General features: G+C 38.5%; 10 protein-coding genes across 10 annotated transcripts; 3 read left to right on the forward strand and 7 right to left on the reverse strand.

Moving 5' to 3' along the window:
• Window positions 1-270: 270 nt before the first annotated feature.
• On the reverse strand, window positions 271-2,041 carry BDF20DRAFT_913496 (uncharacterized protein; the record flags this gene model as incomplete). The annotated part of the gene is made up of 3 exons (XM_053084078.1): window positions 271-331; window positions 420-1,782; window positions 1,924-2,041. 3 exons carry the CDS (start codon window positions 2,039-2,041, stop codon window positions 271-273), a joined length of 1,542 nt encoding a protein of 513 aa, XP_052935409.1.
• A 1,098-nt stretch (window positions 2,042-3,139) lies between these two features.
• On the reverse strand, window positions 3,140-4,313 carry BDF20DRAFT_546367 (uncharacterized protein). The gene is made up of 3 exons (XM_053075717.1): window positions 3,665-4,313; window positions 3,513-3,547; window positions 3,140-3,443 (listed from the first exon to the last, which is right to left on the reverse strand). The coding sequence occupies exons 1-3, from the start codon at window positions 4,014-4,016 to the stop codon at window positions 3,345-3,347; spliced, it is 486 nt and encodes a 161-aa protein (XP_052935410.1). The 5' UTR covers window positions 4,017-4,313; the 3' UTR covers window positions 3,140-3,344.
• A 1,161-nt stretch (window positions 4,314-5,474) lies between these two features.
• On the forward strand, window positions 5,475-6,222 carry BDF20DRAFT_913498 (uncharacterized protein; the record flags this gene model as incomplete). The annotated part of the gene is made up of 3 exons (XM_053084079.1): window positions 5,475-5,501; window positions 5,566-5,670; window positions 5,740-6,222. The coding sequence occupies 3 exons, from the start codon at window positions 5,475-5,477 to the stop codon at window positions 6,220-6,222; spliced, it is 615 nt and encodes a 204-aa protein (XP_052935411.1).
• A 244-nt stretch (window positions 6,223-6,466) lies between these two features.
• BDF20DRAFT_988147 (uncharacterized protein) lies at window positions 6,467-7,783 on the reverse strand (the record flags this gene model as incomplete). The annotated part of the gene is made up of 4 exons (XM_053085259.1): window positions 6,467-6,781; window positions 6,839-6,954; window positions 7,228-7,554; window positions 7,767-7,783. 4 exons carry the CDS (start codon window positions 7,781-7,783, stop codon window positions 6,603-6,605), a joined length of 639 nt encoding a protein of 212 aa, XP_052935412.1. The 3' UTR covers window positions 6,467-6,602.
• A 1,094-nt stretch (window positions 7,784-8,877) lies between these two features.
• On the reverse strand, window positions 8,878-9,565 carry BDF20DRAFT_835961 (uncharacterized protein; the record flags this gene model as incomplete). Its single annotated transcript, XM_053078905.1, has 2 exons — window positions 8,878-9,065; window positions 9,136-9,565. 2 exons carry the CDS (start codon window positions 9,563-9,565, stop codon window positions 8,878-8,880), a joined length of 618 nt encoding a protein of 205 aa, XP_052935413.1.
• Window positions 9,566-12,170: 2,605 nt separating this feature from the next.
• Window positions 12,171-17,330, reverse strand: BDF20DRAFT_873147 (uncharacterized protein). The gene is made up of 8 exons (XM_053081181.1): window positions 17,067-17,330; window positions 16,854-16,986; window positions 16,614-16,763; window positions 15,272-16,498; window positions 13,202-15,178; window positions 12,824-13,122; window positions 12,474-12,729; window positions 12,171-12,396 (listed from the first exon to the last, which is right to left on the reverse strand). Exons 1-8 carry the CDS (start codon window positions 17,102-17,104, stop codon window positions 12,298-12,300), a joined length of 4,179 nt encoding a protein of 1,392 aa, XP_052935414.1. The 5' UTR covers window positions 17,105-17,330; the 3' UTR covers window positions 12,171-12,297.
• A 44-nt stretch (window positions 17,331-17,374) lies between these two features.
• On the reverse strand, window positions 17,375-18,628 carry BDF20DRAFT_873153 (NRDE protein-domain-containing protein). Its single transcript, XM_053081182.1, has 4 exons — window positions 18,548-18,628; window positions 18,020-18,432; window positions 17,822-17,954; window positions 17,375-17,741 (listed from the first exon to the last, which is right to left on the reverse strand). The coding sequence occupies exons 1-4, from the start codon at window positions 18,592-18,594 to the stop codon at window positions 17,450-17,452; spliced, it is 885 nt and encodes a 294-aa protein (XP_052935415.1). The 5' UTR covers window positions 18,595-18,628; the 3' UTR covers window positions 17,375-17,449.
• A 403-nt stretch (window positions 18,629-19,031) lies between these two features.
• Window positions 19,032-20,435, reverse strand: BDF20DRAFT_873156 (BAR adaptor protein Hob3). The gene is made up of 7 exons (XM_053081183.1): window positions 20,349-20,435; window positions 20,243-20,282; window positions 20,104-20,171; window positions 19,959-20,020; window positions 19,748-19,881; window positions 19,484-19,660; window positions 19,032-19,397 (listed from the first exon to the last, which is right to left on the reverse strand). The coding sequence occupies exons 1-7, from the start codon at window positions 20,357-20,359 to the stop codon at window positions 19,125-19,127; spliced, it is 765 nt and encodes a 254-aa protein (XP_052935416.1). The 5' UTR covers window positions 20,360-20,435; the 3' UTR covers window positions 19,032-19,124.
• A 565-nt stretch (window positions 20,436-21,000) lies between these two features.
• BDF20DRAFT_913502 (uncharacterized protein) lies at window positions 21,001-23,078 on the forward strand (the record flags this gene model as incomplete). The annotated part of the gene is made up of 10 exons (XM_053084080.1): window positions 21,001-21,019; window positions 21,109-21,363; window positions 21,459-21,493; window positions 21,586-21,739; window positions 21,825-21,876; window positions 21,975-22,080; window positions 22,154-22,399; window positions 22,505-22,751; window positions 22,841-22,856; window positions 22,922-23,078. 10 exons carry the CDS (start codon window positions 21,001-21,003, stop codon window positions 23,076-23,078), a joined length of 1,287 nt encoding a protein of 428 aa, XP_052935417.1.
• A 968-nt stretch (window positions 23,079-24,046) lies between these two features.
• BDF20DRAFT_820505 (adenylate kinase-domain-containing protein) lies at window positions 24,047-25,273 on the forward strand (the record flags this gene model as incomplete). Its single annotated transcript, XM_053077550.1, has 4 exons — window positions 24,047-24,260; window positions 24,334-24,555; window positions 24,669-25,099; window positions 25,187-25,273. The coding sequence occupies 4 exons, from the start codon at window positions 24,047-24,049 to the stop codon at window positions 25,271-25,273; spliced, it is 954 nt and encodes a 317-aa protein (XP_052935418.1).
• Between the last annotated feature and the right edge of the window lie 351 nt (window positions 25,274-25,624).

A 25,624-nucleotide genomic window follows, 5' to 3' on the forward strand; every position in this document is an offset into this window, starting at 1 on the left:
GATAGGATGAAGAACGCGTTGACTATTTGAAAGTGATTTGTATTTATTTAGCATAAAGAAGAAAATATAAAAAGAAAGCGAAAATTTACAAAGACATTCTTCAATGGAGGGGGGGGGGTGGGAGAGGAGAGTCGAAATGCACGGAACGCACAGGAAAAAGAATAATTACAAAACGAAAGATGGAAGTTCAAACCATTCAAAATGATGAATTTTGCAATTTCGGTAACGAAACAAGTATAACCGATCAGGGTAAACAAGCGCAGATTTTTCTTACAAATCAGATGGATGTAAGAACATACACTTATTGCCAAAAACACATTCGTCACCAGCACTGTACGGAAAAAGGGCAAAATCGGAAAATTAGCATGTGATAATACTCTTAAAAAAAAAAAAAAAAAAGAAAAGAGCGACCCACTTACCGGCATCGTTTATATGGATGTACGAACTTGCAGTTGTTATTGGTACAGAAAGGCCAGTGGCTACAGCGAGCTTTGGCTTTCGGAATATTATGTTGACGCTGCTGTTCAATCAATTGTTCACGGGGCAAGTGCTTCTTGAGCTGCTTTTTATGATGCTGATGTTGTTGTTTTCTGCTGTTGAGCACGGACTGAGGAATAAATTCAGGTGCAGTAGCTGTAAGTGTGCTATTCGACAGAATAGAGGATTTGCTACTGGCTAATTGGTCGTTTTCATCATCGCCTAAAAGTGTATTCGTACTGGCGCCAGGTGTGGCAAGTGTGGCAGGTGCGGCACTCACGGCTTCGTGTTCCGATGGTGGTGGGAAGGCACCAAAGAGGATGCTTGCATGCTCTTTTGCATTTGGCAGAGCATTATCAATGGATTCATTGGTCGGTAAAATATGGGGTAAAGAGCCGAGAGAAGAAGGCATATGACTGATATCTGATTTGATAGAATGATAAGAGTCCATTAAAGAGTCATTCCAGCTGAAATGTAGATTATGAATAGCAGTAGTAGGGATAGGTGCGGCTGTGGTTAGGGTATCGATAGGTGAGGCATCTTCTGTGCATTGCTTGGTGGTATTATGGTTATCAGGAGAAACATTGGTATTGAGTTCTTCTTCATGTTCAGGTGTACGAATGTCAGTATCGCCATTACTGCTGGTGGCTGCTGATAGACTATGGCTTGATAATTCATCATTAAAAAAGCCCAACTTCTCGGATGTGGCATGCATATCGGCAGCCTTGCCTGTTGTATCCACGTCAGCAACCGTTGTCGTCGCATCACTACGGTTTGTCTCGTCATCAGAATTATCTTCCGTTGGTTCCGTCAAGTGGAGCAACTCAAACTGTTCAGTAACTACATCAGCAGAGATTGAAGTATCCTCCTCCTCCTCCTCCTCCTCCTTCTCCTCCTCCTGCACATCCTCCACAGGACTGCTGGCAGTGATTTTATTGACATCCACGCCTGTATTCTTATTCACTGCAGATGCTTCATTTTCTGTGCTATCGGAAGAATCAACGGAACGTTCGAGCAAACATTCCTCAGCAAACACATAAGATTCTTCAACAGCGCTGGCAATTTCAGTAGCGATGGAAGCCTCCGATGGCTTTTCGACAGCCGTGTTGCAGATGTTTTCGTTGTTCTCTGAAGCTGCATCTACAGACATTTGCTTTGTAGCATCGACCGCCTCAACTGCTGCTGTAGGTGGTGGTACATGAGGTACATCTTTCTCTTGTGACTGTCTAGCTGCAGGCTGTACATTGTATTCCTTGTCCTTGGAAATAAACTTATCTGCTTTGACAGATTTACGACCTGTTTGATCTATCCACCGTTTTCATGAAAAGGATCGTTGAAAATGCGCGTCAGACCCATCATCCTTTCTTTTGTCATTTTTTCCCCCATCTGAAACACCGATAGACTCCTCCTGTTTGCTATCGTAAAAATGTACTTTGATCATCTTACCTTGACTATGCTTGGTCGTCCATTTCCATAGCGAGTAAGCCGTATACACGAGAGCGACACTTGCACCAAGTGTAAAAACATGTTTAGGTGATCGGATATAAGCGTTTAGAGTGGTCATTTGTTTTTTTCTTAATGATTACTGAAGATCAGTAGAAGGCGATTGTTATATAAAGAGCAAAGTGAGAAAAAAAAAAATAACTCTTAAGAAATTTCTTCTGTCACAATTTAGATAATGTGCAAATGTTTTAGTTAACTGCTGTTATGGAAATGTTATTCAAATATGTTGTAAAATAAGCTAAAATTATCAATCCCAAAAGTAATTTAATAGAAGAAAGGAAGAAAAAAAAAAAAAAAAAAAAAAAAATGGGCTTCAATAACAAACGTTCATAATAAAAATATAAAAGTCAAAGCTAAATTTTTCTGTATTTTGCGGGGGGTCTAAAATTTTTTGGTATTTTTTTTTTATTTTTTTTATCGCTGCTGTAAAGTAGAAGGTGGGTATGAGTATCCTTGAACCACTTTTTTGCTCAAAAGGCTTATTTTAGGTCTACGGCTGTGTAACTTATTGCTGTCTTGGACGAACGGCAGTAATAAAAAAAAAGGCAGACTCCCTAAAACTCTATTCTTTCATCCACAGCTTTGTGTACAGTGTTTATTAAATTTGTAAAATCAAAGCCACCTTCAAAGTCTAACAATCCTTCCAAGTTACAATCCTGTTGCATAAGCTGTTGCTATCACTGGTTGATTGTATGCATTTTGTCAAATGGTATGAGCAAAAGTATGAGAGTATTTTGAAGGGCAAAATACTAGTTTTCATGTCGTTTAATGAGTATGCGAGGTTTCCTTTCCATCTGTACAGAACTCTCCTGCTTTTCAGATAAAAAAGGAGGTAGTCAAGAGAGCGAGCGGGAGAATAGAATTTTACAGTATTCAAAAAATTGTAAGGAGTTTTATAGCAATGAAAGGACCGGCAAGGGTTTCTTTGTCCATGATTGTTCAACTTGCAAATAATTGATTTTCAAATGCTTTATATCATTATGAATAACTTATTAAAATAAAAGTGCATTGATTGAGCAGAGTTGCCTGAAAATCTACCATCATACTAGTAAACCCCATCTTAATTATCCTGTTAATTTTGTAGCTAGGATTTCTAAGCGGAGTGACCTCTGCTTTATACCCATCTATTCGCGAGTGAAAGTCTCTTTCAATGAGAATGCTGTGTTGAGCAATAAATTATAGTAAGGCATCCTTGAAAGGAGGAATCTCATGAGACGGGATAGCCGATGAAAATAGATAAGCTCATTTAAAAAAAGAAGCAGTGTATCTCGAATATACATCGCTTTAGATAGATTACAGGCAAACTGTCAACATAAGCTTTATTTCCAACCGTGTCAATCAGGATACATTCTACATCTAGTCATTCATTGTTCACTTTTGAGTTGAATGATATGAGGACTTAATTTATACAGACGCAATACATCTACAGGGAGATTTTTTGCGCCTGCCACTTTTCCTACACACTATGTTTATTCCACAATGAATGACTGTGAGAATAAATACTTTTCTCATGTTCAGAATAAACTTTATACCTTCTCTGCACCGCACCAGCAGTCGAATGGTTGTGCTGATGCGCGGAAAAAGCCCCAATAGCGAAAAATAATAAAGAAATGGGTATAGAGAAAGCGAGTTAGTTTATCATCATAAGAACAAAATGGATGTTTGTCAACTCTTTGATATGTACACATTTCCCATTCAGTCGAAGGATAGAAGAAAGTCAGGTCATCTCCTTTTTTTATATCTTTGAGAGCAACAAGTGCCTTGTCTGTGACGTCGAGATAAGTAGTAGGGTCGCAAGAATGGTTCAAATAAACCAAATCACTGTTAAGTTCAACATGTGTCGTTGGCGAAAATTGCACGGAGGTATATGTCTTTGCAACACCCGGTGTTACGCCTGTCAATTGAACAATAACTTCACCATTCTTGAAGTCTTTTTCGGCGACTAATCTGGATGTATATGATTTTGTTTCTTGATTGTCATGGATCGCTTTAAAGAGGTCAGGGTGTGAGCTTTTTTGTCCTTGTTGAAATGACATAAACGAAACAAGGTGAATAGAGAAGAAGAGGGAGAAGAAATTCAGCCTTGAACAAAAAGCAAACCTGTTGGGAATGTCACCAGATACATATTACAGGTCACACAGCTTTTGAAGAAGTACGTAAGCTATAACACTCAAGATATAAAACTTCGGCTGTTTGATAAGTAAGTCAGCTCTAGGAACCACAAAGGCGCACTCGCCATAACAACGAATGCTTCTATCCATCCTGTTTTGTGTTTTGCACTACACTTAGATTTCCAAATTGAAAAACTTAAAACAATAGCGATGTTGTCGTCACTGTAAGAATAACCTTAACACATTTTACTTGCTATGCAGCTATTTTCTGAAATTGTTCTTTGATTGTTCTGCAAGAGATGCTTTCAATTTTATGTATCCCTACCTTTTATTCCAGCGATTTTTTCATAGACAACGGATGAAGATGTGATCCAAAAGCTTGAACCAAGCTTATGATGGCCAATTGTAATTGTAACTACATAGTTCGAAAAATCCAATCAAAGGTATCAGGTTTGTTGTATGTAAACTCTCTGATATAACTCGCACATTGGCGTTCAATCGTTCGCCTTTTAAAGATGTTTATGCAAAATTATGGCACTGAATTACGTAATAGAATCTTCTCGTGAAAGAGAATAGTTTAGTTTAGCTTTCAAAGATGAGTTATCGCTAAGGAATTGTTCAAATTTACTCACTCGACTGATGAACGTGCGAAATCAGATCTGTATGAGGTCATGTCAGTCATGGGTTCCTTTGATAAACAATTCTTCAGCTGACTGAATAAGTCTTCTGATTGAAAACAGTTCTAAAAACATTGCGGAAATCGAAAAAGGCGCAAAAAGAAGCAATTAGGTAATGATTTAAACCACAATGACGGCTGAATAGCTGTATCATACAAAACACTTGTTCATCTAACGCTTGTGTAGTATATGGCTCTAAAATAACTATAATATTAATTACTTACACTAATTTGCCAAAGAATTGTGTTACCTACTATTACGCTCTTAACAACAAAATATCTGTTCAGCTTAATCAAATCATGACTACGATACTTATTTCCACATAGCAGGGTTTGTTGCTATGGTACGCACAAAATATGATCAAATACAGTGTTGTACTACTGCAATTGACATGTGAAAACAAGATGTCAGAGATTAAAAAACAAGGTCAACCTTTTCGTTATCCTTTTTTCAATTTATTATTGCCCTAATTTCATCTTTCAATTTCCTTACTGCTGTGGTTTCCAACTGGCTAATAATGCAACTACAACAAAATCTACATATAAACAATAAAAACCTGCAATGGTGGCTCTCGCTGCTTCACCTATTAAAATCAATGGGCTATCCTTCCTTTTTTACAACAATGATAAGCTTTCTTATTCACTATTACAAACGTTATGATCGCATGATAAAACGAAGCATAGCAAATGGTCCAACAACCAAACTAATGAATCCCTCAGCTTCTGCTACAAAAGTAAAGATTTCTTATAGCTCATAGGCAAACAGAGAGATTCATTGACATCCATTTCCCTTTGTAGCTAATACATAGACGAGCAACAACAAGCTCTCCACTGAATATCCTTGGTCACAGATTCCTGGATGCCTTCAGATTAAAAAAGAAAATTGTTATCTCTATGAAAAACGTAGGTCATAAGTACAAAATGTTATAAATGACAACGCGCCACTGATACATTTTTTTTTTTGCTCTCTAGACTCTTTTATGGAACCCATCATCAGATATTAATGCGCCCAACTACGCTTTTAAGGAAAACGCTATCAATCTGATACAAAAACTAAGCACATCACACCACTTATACTTGCTCATGCATTACAATTCTACTGAAGAATATGCTCAAATACAACATATTTTCGATAACAATGCTACTATTAATTGCGCTGTGCAGAAAGACAATATCCTATTTTGCGCGTCAGTTGCCGACAAATTGAACTTTTTAGACCGCATCCGGCCAGATATATACGTGGAAGGCGACACAGGACATAAAGATGGGTCGGAAACAATATGGATTTTACTTCAAGAGAATCATATTGACGTAGTACCGAAGGTGATATGGATTGACGGCTCGTTCGCAGCGCGTCCTCTGAATTTTATGGATCAAGCTACCAAATTACAAAATGACAGATTAGAATATGCAGAAAGTGTCTTTCAATCGTCGATCGCTTCCTTGACCAAGTAATACCTAATATCATGTCAACATCATCAATTATATGAAATATGCTTTCTACCACATGCGCTTTATGACAATGAATTGACGTAGAGCTCCGTCATAGCTGCATCAATTGTATATGTCCACAAAGTTCAAATTCACACAGAATATTTTACGCAAACCATTAAGCTAGTATTATGAACCTAATTGAGCGAATAACTGAAATACTTTAACCTAATTCATGAATAAAAAGTTACTTTTACAACTCGAAAGCTAGCCTCTCAAAATTTGCCTATAAACAGGAAAGGAATGTTTATAATAATCTGTAAAACGTAGCACCTAAATACAAGTTCAAGCTTAATACTTTAACCAGCAATGCAAATGTCGAAGAAACACAACAAGAACAACGTTTAATTCCTCAAACTGATATTCTGGAAATAAACGACTTGTTGGCTTCTATTGGAGCTTATCAGCAAAAACCCACAGATGTTAAGCATTGAACAAATCGCTACTGCACAACAGTATATTAATGGACTTATTGAGCTCTTGCAAACATAGGACAGTACTTGTCCAAAAATGTTGAAAATTTCTATAAAATAGAAAAGAAATAATAATAAAAAAAGGGGTTATTTTTGAAATGGCTTACGAACGGTGGTAGAGAACTTGAGAGACTGAAGACAACGATCGCGGCGCAGTTCTACAGCTTTATTGTTACGATCAGCAGGAGAAAGGGACATATACTTGAAGTCAGCAATGTATTGCCTGTCAGTAGGATTTAAGTCACCAGGAAGGGCTCAACATTGGCCTTAGCCAAAATGTGTACTAATTCTTATAAATATTGAACGTTAACTAAAAAGCCCTACAACATTATGCGTAGGGAACATGATATAGAGTATGCGGCTGGGTTCGCTTCTATTTCACGACGGTTCTAACAGCATTCTATATCAGTAAGGCGATGGGAGCGGTGGAGGTAGATATAGTCAAACTCCTGAGGGCAGTAAACGTAGAATGGAAGCTGCGCGAGAAGGCTTTTACCTTCTTTGGAGTGAGTTGACGCGTGTAATAACAAAGTGATATACATAAACTAAAAGAACTGCCGTAAAATAGGCGCCAAAACCCTGTGAAGGATGTATATGATCAAAGAGCAAATCTGCATCGGCAAAAACAGCAATAGATGACCTTTCATATTGTTTTTCGTAAGGAGAATGGTCCATTTGCTTTAACAGCAAATCCCAAATGCTCCAGTGAATTACCAAACTATCAATATGTGGAAAGGCAAATGTTAGAGCAGAAACATCGTCTGCAGTAAGTTGAATGTGCTTTAATTCCAATTGGCGAACATGATAACGGGACGTTTGATGTCTGAAAATGTTTCAATATTGTATGTAGCCTTTTTACTGTATCTATTATGATTGACTGATAGGGAAAGGCATGAAAATAATGATACCAGGCTTTGAAGACCTGCATGACTTGTAACACGTCTTGCTTGGTCGTGTAGAAACGATCAATTCCATTATTTCAACAGGCAAATCATGAATATTAAATGTAGCATTTCATTTCTCCACATTTTTAACCTTTCATAAAGTTGCATAATTGTTTTCTGTCAAGGGGCAGGGCTCATTTGATTAGTTGCAGATGAGTAATAGATATTTAACACAGTTTTCATTGACAAGTGTGATATCACGCTACCAATCTTTTTGTTTTCTGTATAGAAAGCGACATTTCTTGTCATAATTTGTCCCTATCAAATTTAACATTTACCGAATCCGTGCATTCGAGCAGTTCCTTTTTTTTTAAAAATTTGTAATTGTGGAGTAACAGAATTTTCTGTTTGAACATACAGAGAAGTAGGTTTTTAAATATAAAGGCGGCCTCTGAAAAGTTTCCATGGGCGGTTTTCATTTTCTCAAAGGCGGCTTTAAATGACCACATAGTTTTTTTTGAGGATGGACAAGGAAGAATTGTTGACGAAGGAGGCCGCGATGCAATGGATCGGGAGAAACGCTAACGCATCTTAGAATTTACTGCAAAAAGCAAGGTTCAGAGCAAAAGTCAACTGACAAAGGCTTAGATGTTGAATAGGAAGAAATTGCAGTTAGAACAAAGCAGCAAATTGAGCCATATAAAGGCTACTACAATAAACAAAAACTGCTCTTTGTCTATTTGATACGGTAAAATTGTTCAATACTGCTAAGTCTGGTAGTCGAAAGGCATTTGAATATATCTTCAGACTCACTTCAGATGGTTATACAAAAAAAGACATAAAATAGCTAGGTTATAGCAAGGGCTTAATATTAATATCTAGCCAGGACATAACAGCTTTAATGAAAAAAGCACTGCTTAGAAAAATAAAATGTTTAAACGGAAGACTTTCCGACAAAGGTGTCGTATTTGAGGCATGATGGCAATATAGCATATGAGTAATTCACTCAAAACGTCTAACGAATTGTAAAATAAAACTTGATCTCAGATATGAGTACTGCTCATATCTTCGTTCCCGTTTGGTAAGCGATGTGTTCAATTGCATACATTTGAACCTTCGATCAAATGTATAACAAATAAAGATAAAATAAGAAAAGAATATGGATTAAGGATAATTCTTATGTGAGATTAGCTACCTCACATAAGATCTGAACGGGGAGAAGTAACTTTTTCAGCAGTATTAAGTTCGACTGCTCTCCTCTTTCAATCGTCAATTATTCTTGCCAAGTTTTCCATCAACGCCTTTCCCATTAATGTGACCTCCAACATAGGAAGGAAATCCATTCTAATGTTTTCTGGCTTAGACGGGAAAGAAAGCTTCTTGGTACGGGTGATTCTGGTGACGGTCTTACCAGCAGGAACATTCAGTACCAAGAACTCGAGATTCAGACCTTATAAAGAAAATAGAAACACGTCAATAAAAGAGCATGATAAAATAATCGTATCATGTGTGCTACTTACCCATCATTAAGAAACCGATTGTATACAGTTGGTTAATTTTGTAAGGGTTGGCCTGGACAAGAACGCACAGCATATCTCTTATTGTCCTTGGTAACTTTACCATACCATTATCAAGGTATTTATCATCGATTACCAACACATCCTGCTTACCGACTTCGGCACACCCGATTTCATTAGTGAATTTTGTAAAGAGGATATCCACCTTTGCACCTACTACTTTCCTCTCTCTTCTTTGTATGAACTCCAGAGATCTACCTTCGTTTTTGCCTAGAGCAGAAGAGACACTCATACGCTCACCCAGCTGGGCTTTTACCTCGCCTTTCTTGAAAACTCGATATACAAATGTCCAAAGAGTATGGAGCAAATCACTCTCGGAAAAATCATTTGTATTCAACAGTTCACGTTCTTCAAATAAACCAGCGGCATTCATAATGGATTCTTAATCAGTTGTGGTTGTGTGAGGTCTGGGGGTCAACCATTGTAATAAGGCGAAACCTAGTGGGGGGACTGGTGGGGTGGATCAATTCCATGATGCAAATGGTTAAGTTCATAGAGAAGATGACAAATGGCCAAATAACCTGGCGGTCTACAGTATCGTATGCCGATTTTATATCCAAGAAAGCAAGCACTGTGGAAGTGTCATAGTGTCGTCGCAGAATGTGCAATATTTCAGCTATGCAAAGGGCTTGATCCAAGGAGCTTCGAGCCAATCGAAAATCCCCTTGAGCTAGATCGATGGGTGGGCCAGATTTTAAGACAATATCTTTCAAATAGTGCTTGAGTATCTTACGGAAGGTAGAGGTGAGGCTAATTGGGCGATAATTGACTGGATCAAGCGGATTTCCTTTTTGGTATATAGGGAGGGTTTGTGCTATTCGTCAATTGATTGGTGTATACGTTTATTGCCAGGCGAGTTGGAATAAGTAAAGGAGATTTGATGCTAAACGGTCAACGATAGGGCGAAGCATCTCAATATGAATATCATCAGGTCCTGGGGCTTTCTTCGTGGGTAATGTAAAGATGGCATCCTTGATAACTTCAGTATCAATGAGAAAAGGGAGTGTATCGTGGGGTGGCGGGAATGTTGAGGACAGGCAAGGGTGGCTGTTGTCGGGTTTGCTGTGGTAGGAATCGGCCAGAAATGGTAGACTGCATGTGGGAGGCCATAAGATTCGCAGCAGCTTGCGGACCTTCTACACAGGAAAATGAAGGTTTGAGCGGACGGGACTTTTTTATTTTGCTAAATCGTGCTATAGATTTTGTATACTCCTGAGAGCTCATCTGTGGGCAGAACTGTCGCCTTGTTGATTTTCTGTGTTGGTTCATCATGAGTCGTAGCTGGGCCTTTGTCTGCTGATGGAGAAGCCAATAATGTAGGGTATTGATGCCTGCCGCTTTACGCTATTTTTTGTAATAATATTGCTTTTTGTCAAACTTCGGGCGCATTGCCGGTGTCCAAAAATCCTCCATTGTTTGCTTCTTTGTTGATTTCTACATCCACATACTTTGTCCAAAGAATCATAGATGGCTTGACAGATTGCTATATTAAAGAGTTCTATATGATCAATGGCGTGGGCTCTATCCAAAAGGTGGTTAGTATCTTCAAGTCGGCTTGGCTGTGTTTCGCTGAAGCGCTGACGGTAGGATTCACTATGTTGTCATTCTCGAAGTTTTCCGAAGTTCCAAAGCCGTCGCTGTGGTGGCATAGTAGTTGGAATAGAAGTAGGGATCCCGAATTTGAATGTCATAAATTTATGGTTTGAGTTGAGTGATAGATCATCCCGAATGTTGAGGGACGTGGAGCTGAATTCAGTATCACTAAAGAAGTAATCAATAATACTCGTACTGTGATAGTCAAGGAGGTAGGTTGGCCGTAACATAGTCACGCGTTCCAATTTGTTGTCGAATTTGAATCCAGTCATAAAGCAGTTTACCCATTCGGGCATTAAAGTCGCCGCTTACAATGGTACTTGTGCTTTCTGGCAGCGATGGTGAGATTTGTTCTAAGAGGGTTGTTATATCTGGGGTTGAGATAGATGGGGGAGATAAATACAGTGTATAAGGATCTTATGAATAGTGAAGGGAAGTGTATACTTTGCTAGCAGTGGGTGATCACGTTGTAGGTGATGTACTGGTTAGAATTATTGGGGATTTATCAACAGAGCAATATTGTTCTTGCCACGGTATGTATTCTCCACTGTTTCACCATGAGTGTGATATTGTTGCCAATGTGTTGGGTATCGGTTAGGGCTTAATAGCCAAGTTTCTGTGATTAATAAAAATGTAAATTTTCAGCTATATTCTATGCTGTTTACGTTTAAACGAGGATTTTTATTACTGACATTTTTAAGCCCAATGGACATGAGATATTACAGCTTATCTACATTGCCCGGGGCAGCTCGATTTTTCACCGTCTGCTTTAGTATCCATTCGGCAATATGGGCATCATTCTTTCCAATGATATTGTATGCCATTCCGTTTGACCACCCCCCCCATCCGTCTTAGTAAAGCTCACAATGTTATTGCATTGAGCCTGTCTTCTTCGCAGCTCTTGCGGGAGGCGGCTGCCTTAGATTAATTATCCATCACAGAAATTGTCTTTTTTCTTAGTCATCATGTTTTTGGCGGCCATTTGGTCACGATTCCAAAAAAATATTGCAGTTGTTGCAAATTAATATTTGATGAATCGTGCGGCCTACTTCAGTTGTAAAATACGCAAATCGGCTTGTCTGCAACTGCTACATGTCTAAAAAGAGCGAAAAAGCTAGTAGATGAAGTAGAAAGAGGTTCAATCTTGTGATAATTTATCCGAGAGGTACGGGACTGGTCTATCATCAAGAGACATAATCACCCTTGCTTTTCTTTCGATTTCAAATGCTTCAGAACTTTGTTTGCATACCATGACGCAGACCACTAAACTTTATGCTATCTTTGTTGATGAGTTCATTACCGAATACTATTAGAGGCATTTTAGTTTTAACACCATTGCTAAAAATACTTCTATGCTCCTTTCTGTGAATAATATACATATTGGATTTTCTAATAATGAAAAGCTTCTGAAAGCAGGATTTCGTCCTTTTATTTCAACTGAATTATGGTACATAAAATTTACAAAATAGGATGAGAGGAGGAATGATATAGTGGTTTTAACATTTTTAACGTTTAGATATCAAATAATAATGGTCTAGGTGGAGGGATATTATTCTTCATAGATTTGAGTAACAATTTGAATAAACCTGTACCGATTGACATAGGTATACCCTAATGAAGGAGAAGAAAAAAGGTCTCTATGTTAATCCTATAACGAGCAAGATTTTTTACCGTGTTTTACTGCTTACCATAATAATTTGCTCAGAAACACCAACAATGCCATCTTTCTTCGAGTACAAAGCTGCTTCAAACAGATGATCCGTGGTCTTTTCAAAGGACGCGATACTGAGAACACTATCCTTCATCTTTGAAATACCGAAACGTGTGATACCCAGCACTTCACCTTTACTTGTCATAATATCACCAAGCAAGAAAACATGACGATGATCGATAGTCATACCGTGAGACTCCATGGTCATTTGAATTTCATTAATAATAGTATTTCTATGAAAAACAATTTTGAGAATTACGCGTATATTAGCGTTGAGCTTTTTTTTTTGCCGAATTGGATATGGCATTTGTTATCCTGTTTTCTTACCTTGCAGCTTCAATACCAAGCACTTCAGCAACCTCCATAATGTGATTTGATGTAGTTTCTTGGCCAATAATACCATCTGTAGTCATAACTTCCAGTAAACCATAACCTTCGACCAGCAACTGTTTAGCGCCTTTACCGCCTTCTTTTTCACTGATAACAGCACGGACAACCGAAGGCAAGCCTGTAATAACGATCGTAGACAAGACACGTTTCAATGCCTTTAGACTATAATACATAGATTCATCTTGTTTAGGATGAACATAAACACGGATGATATCTGGTCTACTAGTTTGTACATCCTATTCAACAACAAAATAAAGAGTAAGTCTCCATTGCTCAATTTCGCATCGAGGAAATTGACTGAATTATTGTACGTACCAGTTGACCCATCTTTAACTTGGGTGCTGTCTTAATTGCATGTGCAATCTGGTGAAGGTTGGTTTCCAATTGAAGACGGTTGATAGCATCTAAATCAATACGCAAAAGAATGTAGGTTTCATTGGGTTCATACACTTCATCCATATACATGGCAATATCTCCGAGAGTCGTCTTTTCAACACGACCCTTGACCACACGAGCAGCTCTCACATCCTTATTCGAGTGAAGCTCACATTTAATAATAGGTGTAGAGATGGCCTTTGCAGCGTTAATAATTTCTTTGATACGAGGTACACCAAGAGTAATATTCATACTAGCAACACCAGCAAAATGGAAAGTTTTCAAGGTCATTTGAGTACCAGGTTCACCAATAGATTGAGCACCAATAGCACCCACAGCTGTACCGGGTTCGATCTTAGCTCTGAGATATTTGGTTAAACAGGTATTTAGATATTCACGTAATTGATGCTCTGTGATAACAAAAAGATTGCGGACCACAGAAAGCACAGCCTCATCTTCATCTTCGTCAATGTCCATATCCATAAAATCTTCGTCTGGAATAGCTAAACCAGCTTGAAGACCATGCTTCTTTCGAATGCCAGCCAATTTACCAGCAATCTTCTCTTCAACAAATTTGCGAACCATTTCAATGAAGGAGGGCATACAATTCTTTTTCCAAATATCTTTTTCGATTTCTTTTTCAGTAATATACATGATTTCCCAAGGTAAAAGTCCCTTTTCTTGATTGGGAGGAACAGTTTCTTTGACATGACGTAAGTTACGAGCGAACTCTACAGGAATACCTTCACCTTCGATAGTCATAGGATCTAGACCATCCGCACCGTAACAGAATTGGACCATAGCACCTTCAGAGTTACGGACAGACAAATCATAATGAGTGACTAAATCTTCAAAGGCCTTCATCAAACGTCTCGCCATATAACCAGTTTCAGCAGTTTTGACAGCAGTATCGACAAGACCTTCACGACCTGAGATAGCGTGGAACAAGAATTCCGTGGGACTAAGACCAGTATAGAAACTGTTTCTAACGAAACCCTTCGCTGGTGGGCTCTTGGAATGCTTCAAAAAGTGAGGCAGAGAACGATCTTGGAAACCATCTGGAATACGTTTACCACTAATAATTTGCTGACCGACACAAGCAACCATTTGAGACACGTTAATTTGCGAACCTTTAGAACCACACCGGGCCATGATACTGGGAGAGTTGTACATGTTGAGTTCCTCCATACAGACTTTACCCAAATCACCACGAACGTTAGACAAAATACCAGATACAATCGATTCCATAGTTTGTTCTTCATCGCAACCTGCCATCGTCTCTAATTGACCTGAATTATATTGAGCAATAACATCGTCACATTTAGCGTAGGCGGTTTTAACTTCTTCATTTTTGATACGGCTGAGTCGTTCACCAGGCGTAACATCACTGATACCAATAGAGAACCCACGGTTGGCCAACCAACGAGCACAAAGCTTTGCCAAACGGTTCATGCATTTAGCGGCTTCGATAGGTCCATAATCACGCAAAATAACATAAAATACAGAGTTCTTATTACCATCACCAACAATAGCCTTGTCAACAAGACCGCACATAATTTGACTGTTTTGTACAACCAACCAACCATCATTGGGACACATGTCAGGAAGACGTCCATCCTGCTTGACAAATGATTTCGTCTTGGCTTCCACATTGAGTAAAACATTACACTCCTTGTTAGGTCTGAATAGAAGGTTGAAAATCTGTTTACCAGTCCATAAACGTTGAGGTTTCCAGATCACAGGTGGAGGAAGATCAAATTTGATTTCGCCGTCACTCATCATAGCACAACACTGAGCAAATTCACCACGGGTATAAAATGTATCTTTATGAGACAATAAATAGGATGCTGTAATGAAATCTTGAGTGGCTGCAATAAGTGGTTCACCATTACGAGGAGTAACTAAATTATTTTTAACCTAATGAACCAGTGATAAGAAATCATCAGCTTTTTTTTTCTTTCCCCCTCATCAAACATCTCTTTCTTTGCTTTTGATAAATAGACAACTTACGCCCATCAATTCAATAGCTTCGGCTTTGGCTTCTTGGGTTTGAGGCAAATGCATATTCATTTCATCACCATCAAAATCTGCATTATAAGGCGAGCACACACATTCATTAAAACGGAAAGTTCTCCAAGGCATGACTTTGGCAAAGTGAGCCATAATAGATAATCTATGGAGTGAAGGCTGACGATTGAAAAGAACCACATCATTATCGGATAAATGACGTTCTACAATATCACCGATCTCTAGCTCAGCTGCGATCTCCTCTCTTTTACCAAATTTCAAGAAACGTTTGAAGCCGTTTGCTTTTTCAACGTAGTTAGCACCTGGATGCACAGAAGGGCCGTTGATAACATTTTGTCGCAATTTATGAATATTATGCTGATTGACGCGTTCAGGGAAAGTCAAAACTTTTGCGACACGTTCAGGTACTGCAACTTGATCGATACGCATATTGGGATCGGGTGAAATAACAGTACGTCCCGAGAAATCAACACGTTTACCGGACAAGTTACCTCTGAAACGGCCTTGCTTACCCTTCAAACGTTGACATAAACCTCTACTAGGTTTGCCAGAGGTGGCATTAGGTACACCCGGTAATTCACTGTTGATATATAAAGCGGCTGCTAACTGTAGGAATTCCCATTGTTCCATCAAATTCGTTACTGTAACACCTCTCTCAATACCAGCACGAATAATGGCATTGGTGAAAACAATTTCTGTCAATTTAGCTGTCAAATCATCTTCGTTACTGCTATTATCATCTTGAAGCACAGATGGACGAATACATGCTGGTGGTACTGGTAAAAATCTCCAAATATACCATTCAGGTCGACCATGTTCTTCACTCAGACCCAATAACTCACAGTCCTCAGGTGAAATACGTTCAAACAATCTTCGTACTCTTTCTGGATTCATATCGTCTTGTGCTTTACTGATATGAGGTTTGATTTCTGGCATGGTTGCTGCTGCTGCTTCAAATGACTTTCTAAATTGTTCTGCTTCTGCATCCACTCTCTTCAAACGATATTTGTCGTGTGTAATCTTCATTGGGCCCACCTTTTTGACGACACCGTTGACGGCATTGCAGTGCATACAGTAGGTAACTTTTTTACATTTATCTTGCACTTGTTTGAGAATTCTGTTTCGCTGTAAATTATCAAGGCCGGGCATCCTTAATCGACGTAAATACATTCTGCGATCAGCTTCATCCAACATAACATGAGCACATTCCTTGAGTTAAAAAAAAAAAAAAAAGTTAGCAATAGATTCATAGCTTCTGTTTCAAGCATCTCTTGTCCATATCAACCGCAGTAGATCGATCGTTTTGAACGTGTTTTCTCCTTACCTTGCAAATTTGCTGCAAAATATTAATCACTGCTCTGAAATAACCGATATGGAAAATAGGAAGGACAAGTTTGATATAACCCCAATGACCAGCACATTCCTGCATCTTTTGTCCACAAGTCTCACAGAAAGCGTCTTTTTGTGTTGTACCCTATTGATAAGGATTGTCAATAAACGACGCCACGATTGAGCGGTTGCTGTTTCAATTGCTTGATTTGCACTATAATGTAGGGATAGTTACCAAACGTAAATCCAGGACACCACTTTTAATAGGTGTACGACTTTCTGGCATGTAGAGATCTCTTTGTGTAATTTCCAGCTCTGCAATTTTCACCATGCTTTGTGGCGAAAGTACACCGAACTGGATGTAGCGACTATTGTTTTGAATCAGCAAAGTTTGATGGTAAGACCATATTGTTATAGTATAGCTTTAGCTGTTCTAAACTATTCTTACATTTTTTTCGGTGTGTTGTCTATAACTTGTTCTTTCATTTCGACAGGTCTACACTTGAGAGCTTAAATCGTTATAGAAAAGTATGAAGCGGGAGAGAAAGAAAGAAGTAGAATAAGAAAGGAATATAGAAAAGGCTCAGAATAAAGAAGAAGATGCCTTTTCCCGAAATAAAGATCGATTGCTAATTAGTTTCCTCCCGTCCGATGGAAATCGATTGCCTTTCTAATTAGATGTAGTTTTTTAGCCTGAACGACCCAAGAAAGGGATCTCCTAACTTTTTTTTTTTTCGCTGCCGCCAAAAAAAAAAGAAAAAAAACTAGAAAAAAAATTACGCTGTGACTTAAGGCAAAAAAGCAGTCGAATGGCTCCAACTTCTTTTTGCCTCATCTCCCAAACCCTTCTTTTACCTTTTTATTTAGCGTAAAACGATATACTTTATCATTGAAATTGACATGTGTGGCAGGAGTTATATCGTCTTCATTATACCACATACGCTCAATAAAAGTAACATTATCATTATAATCAAGTAGTACAACTGTACTGGTTCGAGTCGCATAGGCTGAATTTTTTAGATTGAGGTTCTCTGGGAAGTTGAATAATGGAATGCATATACGTTCTTTGAGATCTCCATAAATGTGTTCAACATCTCCTGTATTAGTCATAGGTTTTGTTGTGCTGTAATCATTTATAAAGATTGTTGCCAATGTTACTAAGTATCTGTAGCATGAGATTTGGAAATGGGTCCTTCGTTTTACCTTAACAGTTGAAAAAGAGCCTTGATCATTTCGTCTTCGTTGTCACTCTGATGCTTGCTGATAACTTCCTCAAACAACTTTTTACCGTCCACAACTTTCGGCCAGGGGTTCGTCAATATCGAATTTGAAAGACCTGAGAAATCGAAACAAGATGGTAACTACTACTGTTTAGGTGTTAAACAAAGTAATACTATGTACCATATATTTCGCCTGGTTTCAAGTCATATATCGATTGATGCTCTCTATTCGATATATAAGCCATATCTGTAGTATCTTTCTTACTAAAGTCTAGATCGATCAGGTTGAAACCTCCAAATTGATTAAAGTAATCATCTTTCAATAAGCTTTCCATATGTTCATGCACCGTAAAATTTCCCCATAAAAAATCTCTCACAAGGATGCCTCTGGAGATATGACCTTTGAAACTCTTCTCTCTGTAGTTGGTGAGGGCAGAAAAACGACCGTCTTTTGTAATGCCAAGCCATGTACCATTCTTTATGGTTTGGTCTTCAGGGTTTACTTCAAGATCAGTGCCAGCCAAGACATTCCCATGAGGCTCATTCCAATAATGAGCTCTTGCAGTAGGTCTTTCTAAAAATTCGTCTCTATTACTTGCAAATATACTTTTTTTTTTATTTTTTTGGCCCACATAAAGGAATATTTTCATGCAGGAGTAATTAAAATCAACAAGAACCTGCTTCAACATCTAATTATTTTGCAACTTACAAACGGTATTTAGGATGGTTATCGACAGTCCAGAATAAGATGCACATATTTTTTCACAAAACAAGTGGAAAAGCGTACGGACATTTGGTGTCACATTGAATAGGCTTTTTCAACACGAACACCATAATTTGGGGCTGCATAATCTAAGATTCTTTCTCGAACTTTTTGACTTTCTATTGTGTATTGAAAACGTCCGTTCAAATCGGGCAGCTATTTACAGAAAAAAAAAAAAAATGCCAAGCATCAATGTTCATTGTTTGTATCTGTGGATCCTCTGAATTTTGGTTTCCTTGGAAGCCTTCGGGTTCGTCTGATAAGCATGTTTGGTGAAAGATCGGCACTCAACCTCCAGTTAAAGTAAACAGCGTTCATTTGGAAAAGTCACAAGAGTTAGTGGAAAAGTGCATCAAAAAAAAAACCCCCCACCCAAATTGTTATATAGAATATCAATGGTTCAAGTAAACCGTATGAAAAAAGATGAATCTGATTTTTAAAAGGAATTATATTTCGGTTATATTTTGCAATTGAAATTAGCTAATTCTACACAAAAACTCAATACATCATCTCATCATCAAGCCTAAAAGTTGCCACAGATAGTCAGTTCTCGCATTTGCTGTAGCACATCGTCAACTCTCTGATCGGCTTCTGTGCTGCTCGGTGGAAAATAGTTTCTTAGCGACTCCAGTTGTTCGTAACTCACTTGACTGAATCTTAACTGTGATTTAACAAGTGCTTCGAAGCATGGATCAATATAAGGTACGCGTAACTCGACCACTTTCGGTAAATCGTTTACGATAATAGTATTCAAGTTTTCGTATAATTCACGAGCCACATTTGCTTCTTGCTCGGCCTGAATTGGCAAAAAATAAAGGAAAGTAACGACCGAGAGTTAATGTGGCCGAGCATTGTTATAGACATTCTGCTACGGTTACTTACTCTGGGTAATTTTTGTGGATCTTCGCTTGGTCTGTCCACCAACCTTCTCACTTTGGCTTTTGCTGAATCATAATCCAATAGTTTCTTCTGTCTGCGTTTAATGGCTTCATTGATTTCGGGAAAGTAGGAGCAGAATCTAGCCAAAGGCTCGATTACGGTATTACGATAGGCATTATCCTGAGGTCGATATATGAAAAAGTTCATCAATATGTATTTTGAACAACAACAGCCTTTCCTCTGTTGTCCTATCGGGTCTTGACTTACCAAATTGGTTCTGGTTTCTTCATCCAACCTCTCGATGGCTTTCTTATACTCGATACCAGACTGAGGCATCGGTGTACTTTCGTCATAGAAACTGTCCAGAATTGTACAAATACGTTTTTGAGCCTGAGTCATGGCTAATTGAAGTGAAAGGATGAGTAATTACGTATATGATTGTATGAGTTGAATGCTGTAGGCTTTCAGTAGACGTTACCTCGAAGGGAGTCAAGATATCCTTTTGCTTCTTTTGCTAGTTTTTCTGATTTTTTCTCAAGTCTGGAACGCAGGTAAAATAAAGTTAAATTCATCTCCACTCTGATATGTAAACGACACACACACAAATTAGCCAATGTCCTTACTGTCTGAAGCGTTCGTATTCTTCATCAAACTCGTTATCCACGGTTCTATCGTTGCCGCTTCGTCTAATCTATGAATCGGCGGAAGCTGTCAATATGGGATTGTACTACATAACAAATGCAGGAATATTTCATAGCTTACACTTTGACCAGCCCTATTGAGGTTTTTCTTGAATCCGTGCCTATATCAAACTTGATCATAAGTCCATAATTGTCTGTTATTGAATGTCAACACTGTAGTCACTCACAAAAAACTCATTGCTTGTCAATGGTGTGAATGAACTAGAGATGTCAAAGAGGAAAACAAAACAGGCGTGCAAACCAAAAAACAAAAAAAAATCCAACAAAATTGAGCTCATAGCGGTGCTAAATCCATAAGAGCTTTTCATTAACCGACGTTTCATTGGGAAGTCTGTGCGAGCGGCCTCCTTCCCCTTTTCATTCGGAAAGGGAAGATGAAAAGGAAAAAGGAAAAATAGAGGTTACTCTATGCAGCTATCCTGCTTTACGTTTGACAGAACAAGCTACTCTGCTGCTTAACATTCTCACGATAAAGCACAGACGAATGCTATTTTCTTGACCTAAAGAAAAGTGAAAGCTATGCCAAGCATTCATTGGGCTATATGCTTTAAAAGGAATATATGAGTTATCATCATAGCAGCTTATTGCTGAAGTGCCTTGGAAATTAAGCTTCAGCACTGAGAGTGTACTATGGAGATTTTTCGTTCCATTCAGTGTATGGGGGAGCCAATAAAAATGTCAGTCCGAGTCTCTCTCTCAAAGGTATATTTCTTTTTCAGACTTGGCTAGTTGACATTTTTCTTCCTTTTCTTTCTTTGTCCTTATTCCTTTCTCCTTCAGAATAAAAATACAAATACCTTTCTAAGTTCTGAAGAAAGAATGAGTATACCAGTCAAAGGTAAATAGATGGGAAATGAACCAGTCTATAGCCTTATTTGGTATCATGAAGACTCAACGAGGCAATGTTAATTTTTTTTTTCTTATCAGAAACACCCATTTTAGAGAACCTCATCATTATTCGACATAGACTATACGCTCTGAAAAAAGATAGAGATGCCTATCCTGATGCAGACCTAATAGTATCTCTATACAAGCAAACGGAGGAACAAGTAGAAGCATTGAACAATGTGCGAACAGGGGATATCTGGAATAAATCGTGTCGAAACAAGCTGAACGATGTTTTGGATGATATAATGGCATTATTGTCCTTATTTTTTATGAGCATTGGAAGGAATAGAGAAAGTATGTCTTTCAACTATTTGTGTGATTCTATTGTGCGTCTGCATGCATTTTTGTATAAATATATTGATGAGTCATTTCCTAAACCGTGCAAACAGGTCCTGCTGTGTATGTCCAGTTGATAACAGCCGAGGTATGTGTTGGTTCAACGTACGGGTACTTGTGATGACATTTTGATGGATGATTTTGTCTGAAACCAAAAGATAAATTGCCCAACGAACAAAGCGATATTTAGAGCAATTAGCACTTATGGGAACCTATACGGACGCTGTCTTGTTGAAGAATCAGGAAAAGTTGAAAGATATCGAAAATATTCTTTATTCTGATTCGAGCGATTCAACGTTCGTTAAAGTCCTGAAGCATAAATTGGAAAGTTGCGGTAAATACCACCATGGATGGGGTTGCTCATTGCCTTCCTTTCTTCGTGTCGATCACTTATGAAGGAAACCACTCTATCTTTATAGAAAGCTCGTTGTCCACACTTCTCGCGAATGTTCAAGACGTTTCAGAACAATTGTAATTGTAACAAATGGGTGAATGCTGATATAGCCCACTCAAGAATGTATTGCTAAACTCTTTTGTGCTCTCTCTTTCATGAATTGTTCTGATGGTAGGCAACCCATACAAAATGAGTTGGTCAGCCTTAGAAGGAAATTAGCATCCTTAGCACAAAAACCGAAAGGATATACGGCAGCAGAAGTGGATGATGTCTTGGGACAGGTGAGCCATTGGCAGAAAACTAGATCTATTGCCTTGAAGAAATTGTTATTAAGAGCGATTCCATTACTTACAGGTCAGAGAGCTGGACAATTCAAAACTTGAGCTTCTTCGAGCAGACGATATAAAAGGAAAAGAATTGATTGAAGGGTTATTAGAACAAATATATGAAGAGATAGAGGACATGAAAGCTGCAATAAATAATGTGGCGGAGCCACTAGTGCCTATTGTCGAACGATTGAAGCAAATACGATCACAGCTGGACAAATTAGCTTTGACGCACAGATGGACTTTGAGAGAAACTGATTTGTATGCGTATCTTGTAAGTTGAAAGAAAGGGTGGGGGATCAAGTCGACCAATAGACGAATATAGGATTCATTTACTTGATTTTTCTGAATACGTTCACATCTATTTCTTCACCTATAGTTACAACTTCAAGAAATAGAAAAACTTCGAAAGGATGGGAGTTTCAGAGATTCGCAGGCAGCAGACAATTCGATTCCGGAAGGTCAAGCTGTGATTAATTTCTTACTGCGAGGATGTTACCGTTTAATGGCAAAGATGTTGAGCGAAAATGTACCAGTAGCTGAGGCTTTGATGCCTGTTTATAACCAACTGAGCACTGTAAGGCGTTGCCTAATAGAAGTAACCAAGTGGGGCAAACCTGATTCAGGTAAAAGGATATAGAAATGCTTTAAGACTCTTATGAACCGTCGACTCTGACTTCGCTTATTTATTATTTTATCGATGGATGCTCCGCAGTACGTGATCTTTACCCGTAAGTGTTACTACAAGTCTCTTCTTAGAATGGTTTAGATACTTACTTGTATATTCTTTTAATAGTTACCAAATGAAGCTTGCCAGTATTGATAATATGCGAGTCAATGGTACTTTCTACGATGTGGAAGGCAATATACCCGAGGGACAAGCAATGTGCGTGGCATTATTGAACGAGTGTTACGACATGCTTCATGAACTTATTTCTCTCGCTGATGCCTAATACAACCAATAGTCAATGTTCGTATTTTATGTTTACAGTGAATAGTTTGGTAAGAGTTCCTTTGTCGACCTGTAAATCATATTTTGAGGCGTATTCATTGTATGATGAAATGCGTTATTGTATAAAATGATTCAGAGATCTTTCTCTGTCACTCAATGTATCATGGCTTTCCTCTCCCTCCTCATTTATCAGTATGATACATAAAAATACTATGTTAGCGATGCTTTATTCTCTTTCCTGTCTTTCGTTCATTATTTTTTATTGTTCATCACGCTGCAATGGTCCATATTCTGAAGAGAATTTCAGAGGTTCTTTGCTGTCGAAGGACAAACAATAACGATCATGTTGACCATTTCGAAGGCCCTCCTCCCACCGCTGAAAATATTCCCAACACTACTGCAGCGACGGTTGACAGCGGTCAAGTGGTCCCTCGTGATGATTTGTCTATCTCGCCTGCCGAAACTCAACAGCTCGAGCAGAATTTTGAAAATTTAAAAGTAAAGAAAGCTCTCGTTTGGAAGACCGTCGATTCTTTTAACGAAGATGCGTATTGGCATCCTGAAGCACTTTGGCACACCTAGACTGACAGTAATATCACCGATGAATTCAGACAAAATATAACCTCGATTGAAAGAAGACAAAGAGCAACTACCGTTGGCGTATGAGATAGCGTCTGTTTAGTTTTTCATGTCATGCAATGATGGCTTTATATAATATATGCTTTTGCATTAAAGTGATCATTTAATATCAAACCATTTCAGTATCATTGATTTAGATTGTTGAATTTGGAGGGAAAAAGGTAGACAATGGGCAGAGGTCGCGCTTGTTTTGCCTTTCTTTCACCCCCCGCTAGTTCTGTGATTACCAAAATAAAACTCCTTCCAGGCACAGATAGTGATATCATGCCCTCCACCCCCACCTTCCCCCGTCCCTCACAAATTTTGACAGGTTCATTCCTCTCATACACAATGTTCCGCCATTTCATTTCCAATGGTCATAAATATATTCCTGTTCATGCAAAGCGTAATCTGTCGACCATAGCTAAGCGATACTATGCTATCAGAGCCCCACCACCTCCACCGCCAAAGCAAACAAATACGCCTAGTGTACCTGCCATGTTGGCTGTTGCATCCATGGGTTTTGCAGCTTACTGGCAATTGGTCAAATCACGAGAAGGCAAAAGTAAGAAGTTTTGCTTTTTTTTTTATTATTCAATGCGTTCAAAAGAAACCGTTTTAATGTTCGTATATATAAGCTATGCCAAGACGGAAAGAATACACAACAGTGGAAGAAGAAGAAGCTCTTCGACAAAAGCGACTAGAAGAAGTACAAGCGAAAAGAGGGAGGCCTTTGAAGCCGATCCCCGCATTTTCACCGGATGAAGTCACTGTTGTGTTTTTTGTAGGTGGACCAGGCGCTGGCAAACGTACTCAGAGTGAAAAGTTAGCAAAGGAATATGGATTTGTGCATCTATCAGGTAAACCCTTTCTTTTTCATGTATGCACTTGGGTAGAAGAACTATTCTCTAGTTGCATGTACAAGTATCCATTCGTAACGATGATGTTCATTGTGCTGAATACAAAATATTAGTGGGAGATTTGTTACGGACTGAGTTAGAGAAAGGAGAAAGATCGAAATATAAGGATGTGGTTACAGAATATATTCTTCGTGAAAAATTAACAGTACCAATGGAAGCTACCATCCCACTCTTGGAAGAAGCGATGAGAGCAGCTATAGCAGAAGGCAAACCAGCACGCTTCTTGATTGACGGCTTCCCGCGCAAATTGGATCAAGCTATCAAATTCGAAGAGATGGTGGTGTCTCCACGATTAATGATACATTTTGAGTGTCCTGAAACAGTGATGCTACAGCGTTCAGTAGCTGGTTCTTCAGAGGAGGAGTCCAAGGCAGGTGCCACTCATAATAACGATATCGAAATGTTCAAAAGACGATTGAACATGTATCAGGGATCTGCAGAACCTGTTTTTGAGAAATTTGAAAAGGAAAATAAGCTTAGGAAGGTAAGAGTCATTGTTGCACTTGGGTTTTTCATTTGTTTGGGCTTTTATTTCAAGCGGTTCAACTGATTTTATCGGCCATATCGACAGATAACCTGTGATCAACCTATTGACAAGGTTTCTGAGAATATTAAGAGCTTGCTCGTGGAACAGCTTGACGAAAAGAAGACAGTCTAAACATGCATGTTTGTTCAGTACGCAAAAAAAAAGAAAAAATGTAAATACTGTATGCACACACTACTCTATACATAATAAAAATCGAATAAGAATTTGTTTGCCTGTAGGCAGATGTCTTGTTTTGATACAAGGATGAACAATGTTTGCACATTTATTGTTGAATCCTGCCAAACGAGCGATGGTAAAAATATCTACACTCGTGCTGTTCCCCCCCCCTTCTTCTAAAATTCTTATATGCGAATGCGAATTTGAGATTATATATACAAGCAAGAACTGGTATTGTGGAGTAAATCCTAATATCCTTTATGTTAATTAAAAAGCAGACGATCAGAGACACTTATTTGGGCTACT

The sequence above is a fragment of the Mycotypha africana genome, assembly GCF_025528875.1.
Source record: "Mycotypha africana strain NRRL 2978 chromosome Unknown BDF20scaffold_6, whole genome shotgun sequence".
Lineage (NCBI taxonomy): Eukaryota > Fungi > Mucoromycota > Mucoromycetes > Mucorales > Mycotyphaceae > Mycotypha > Mycotypha africana.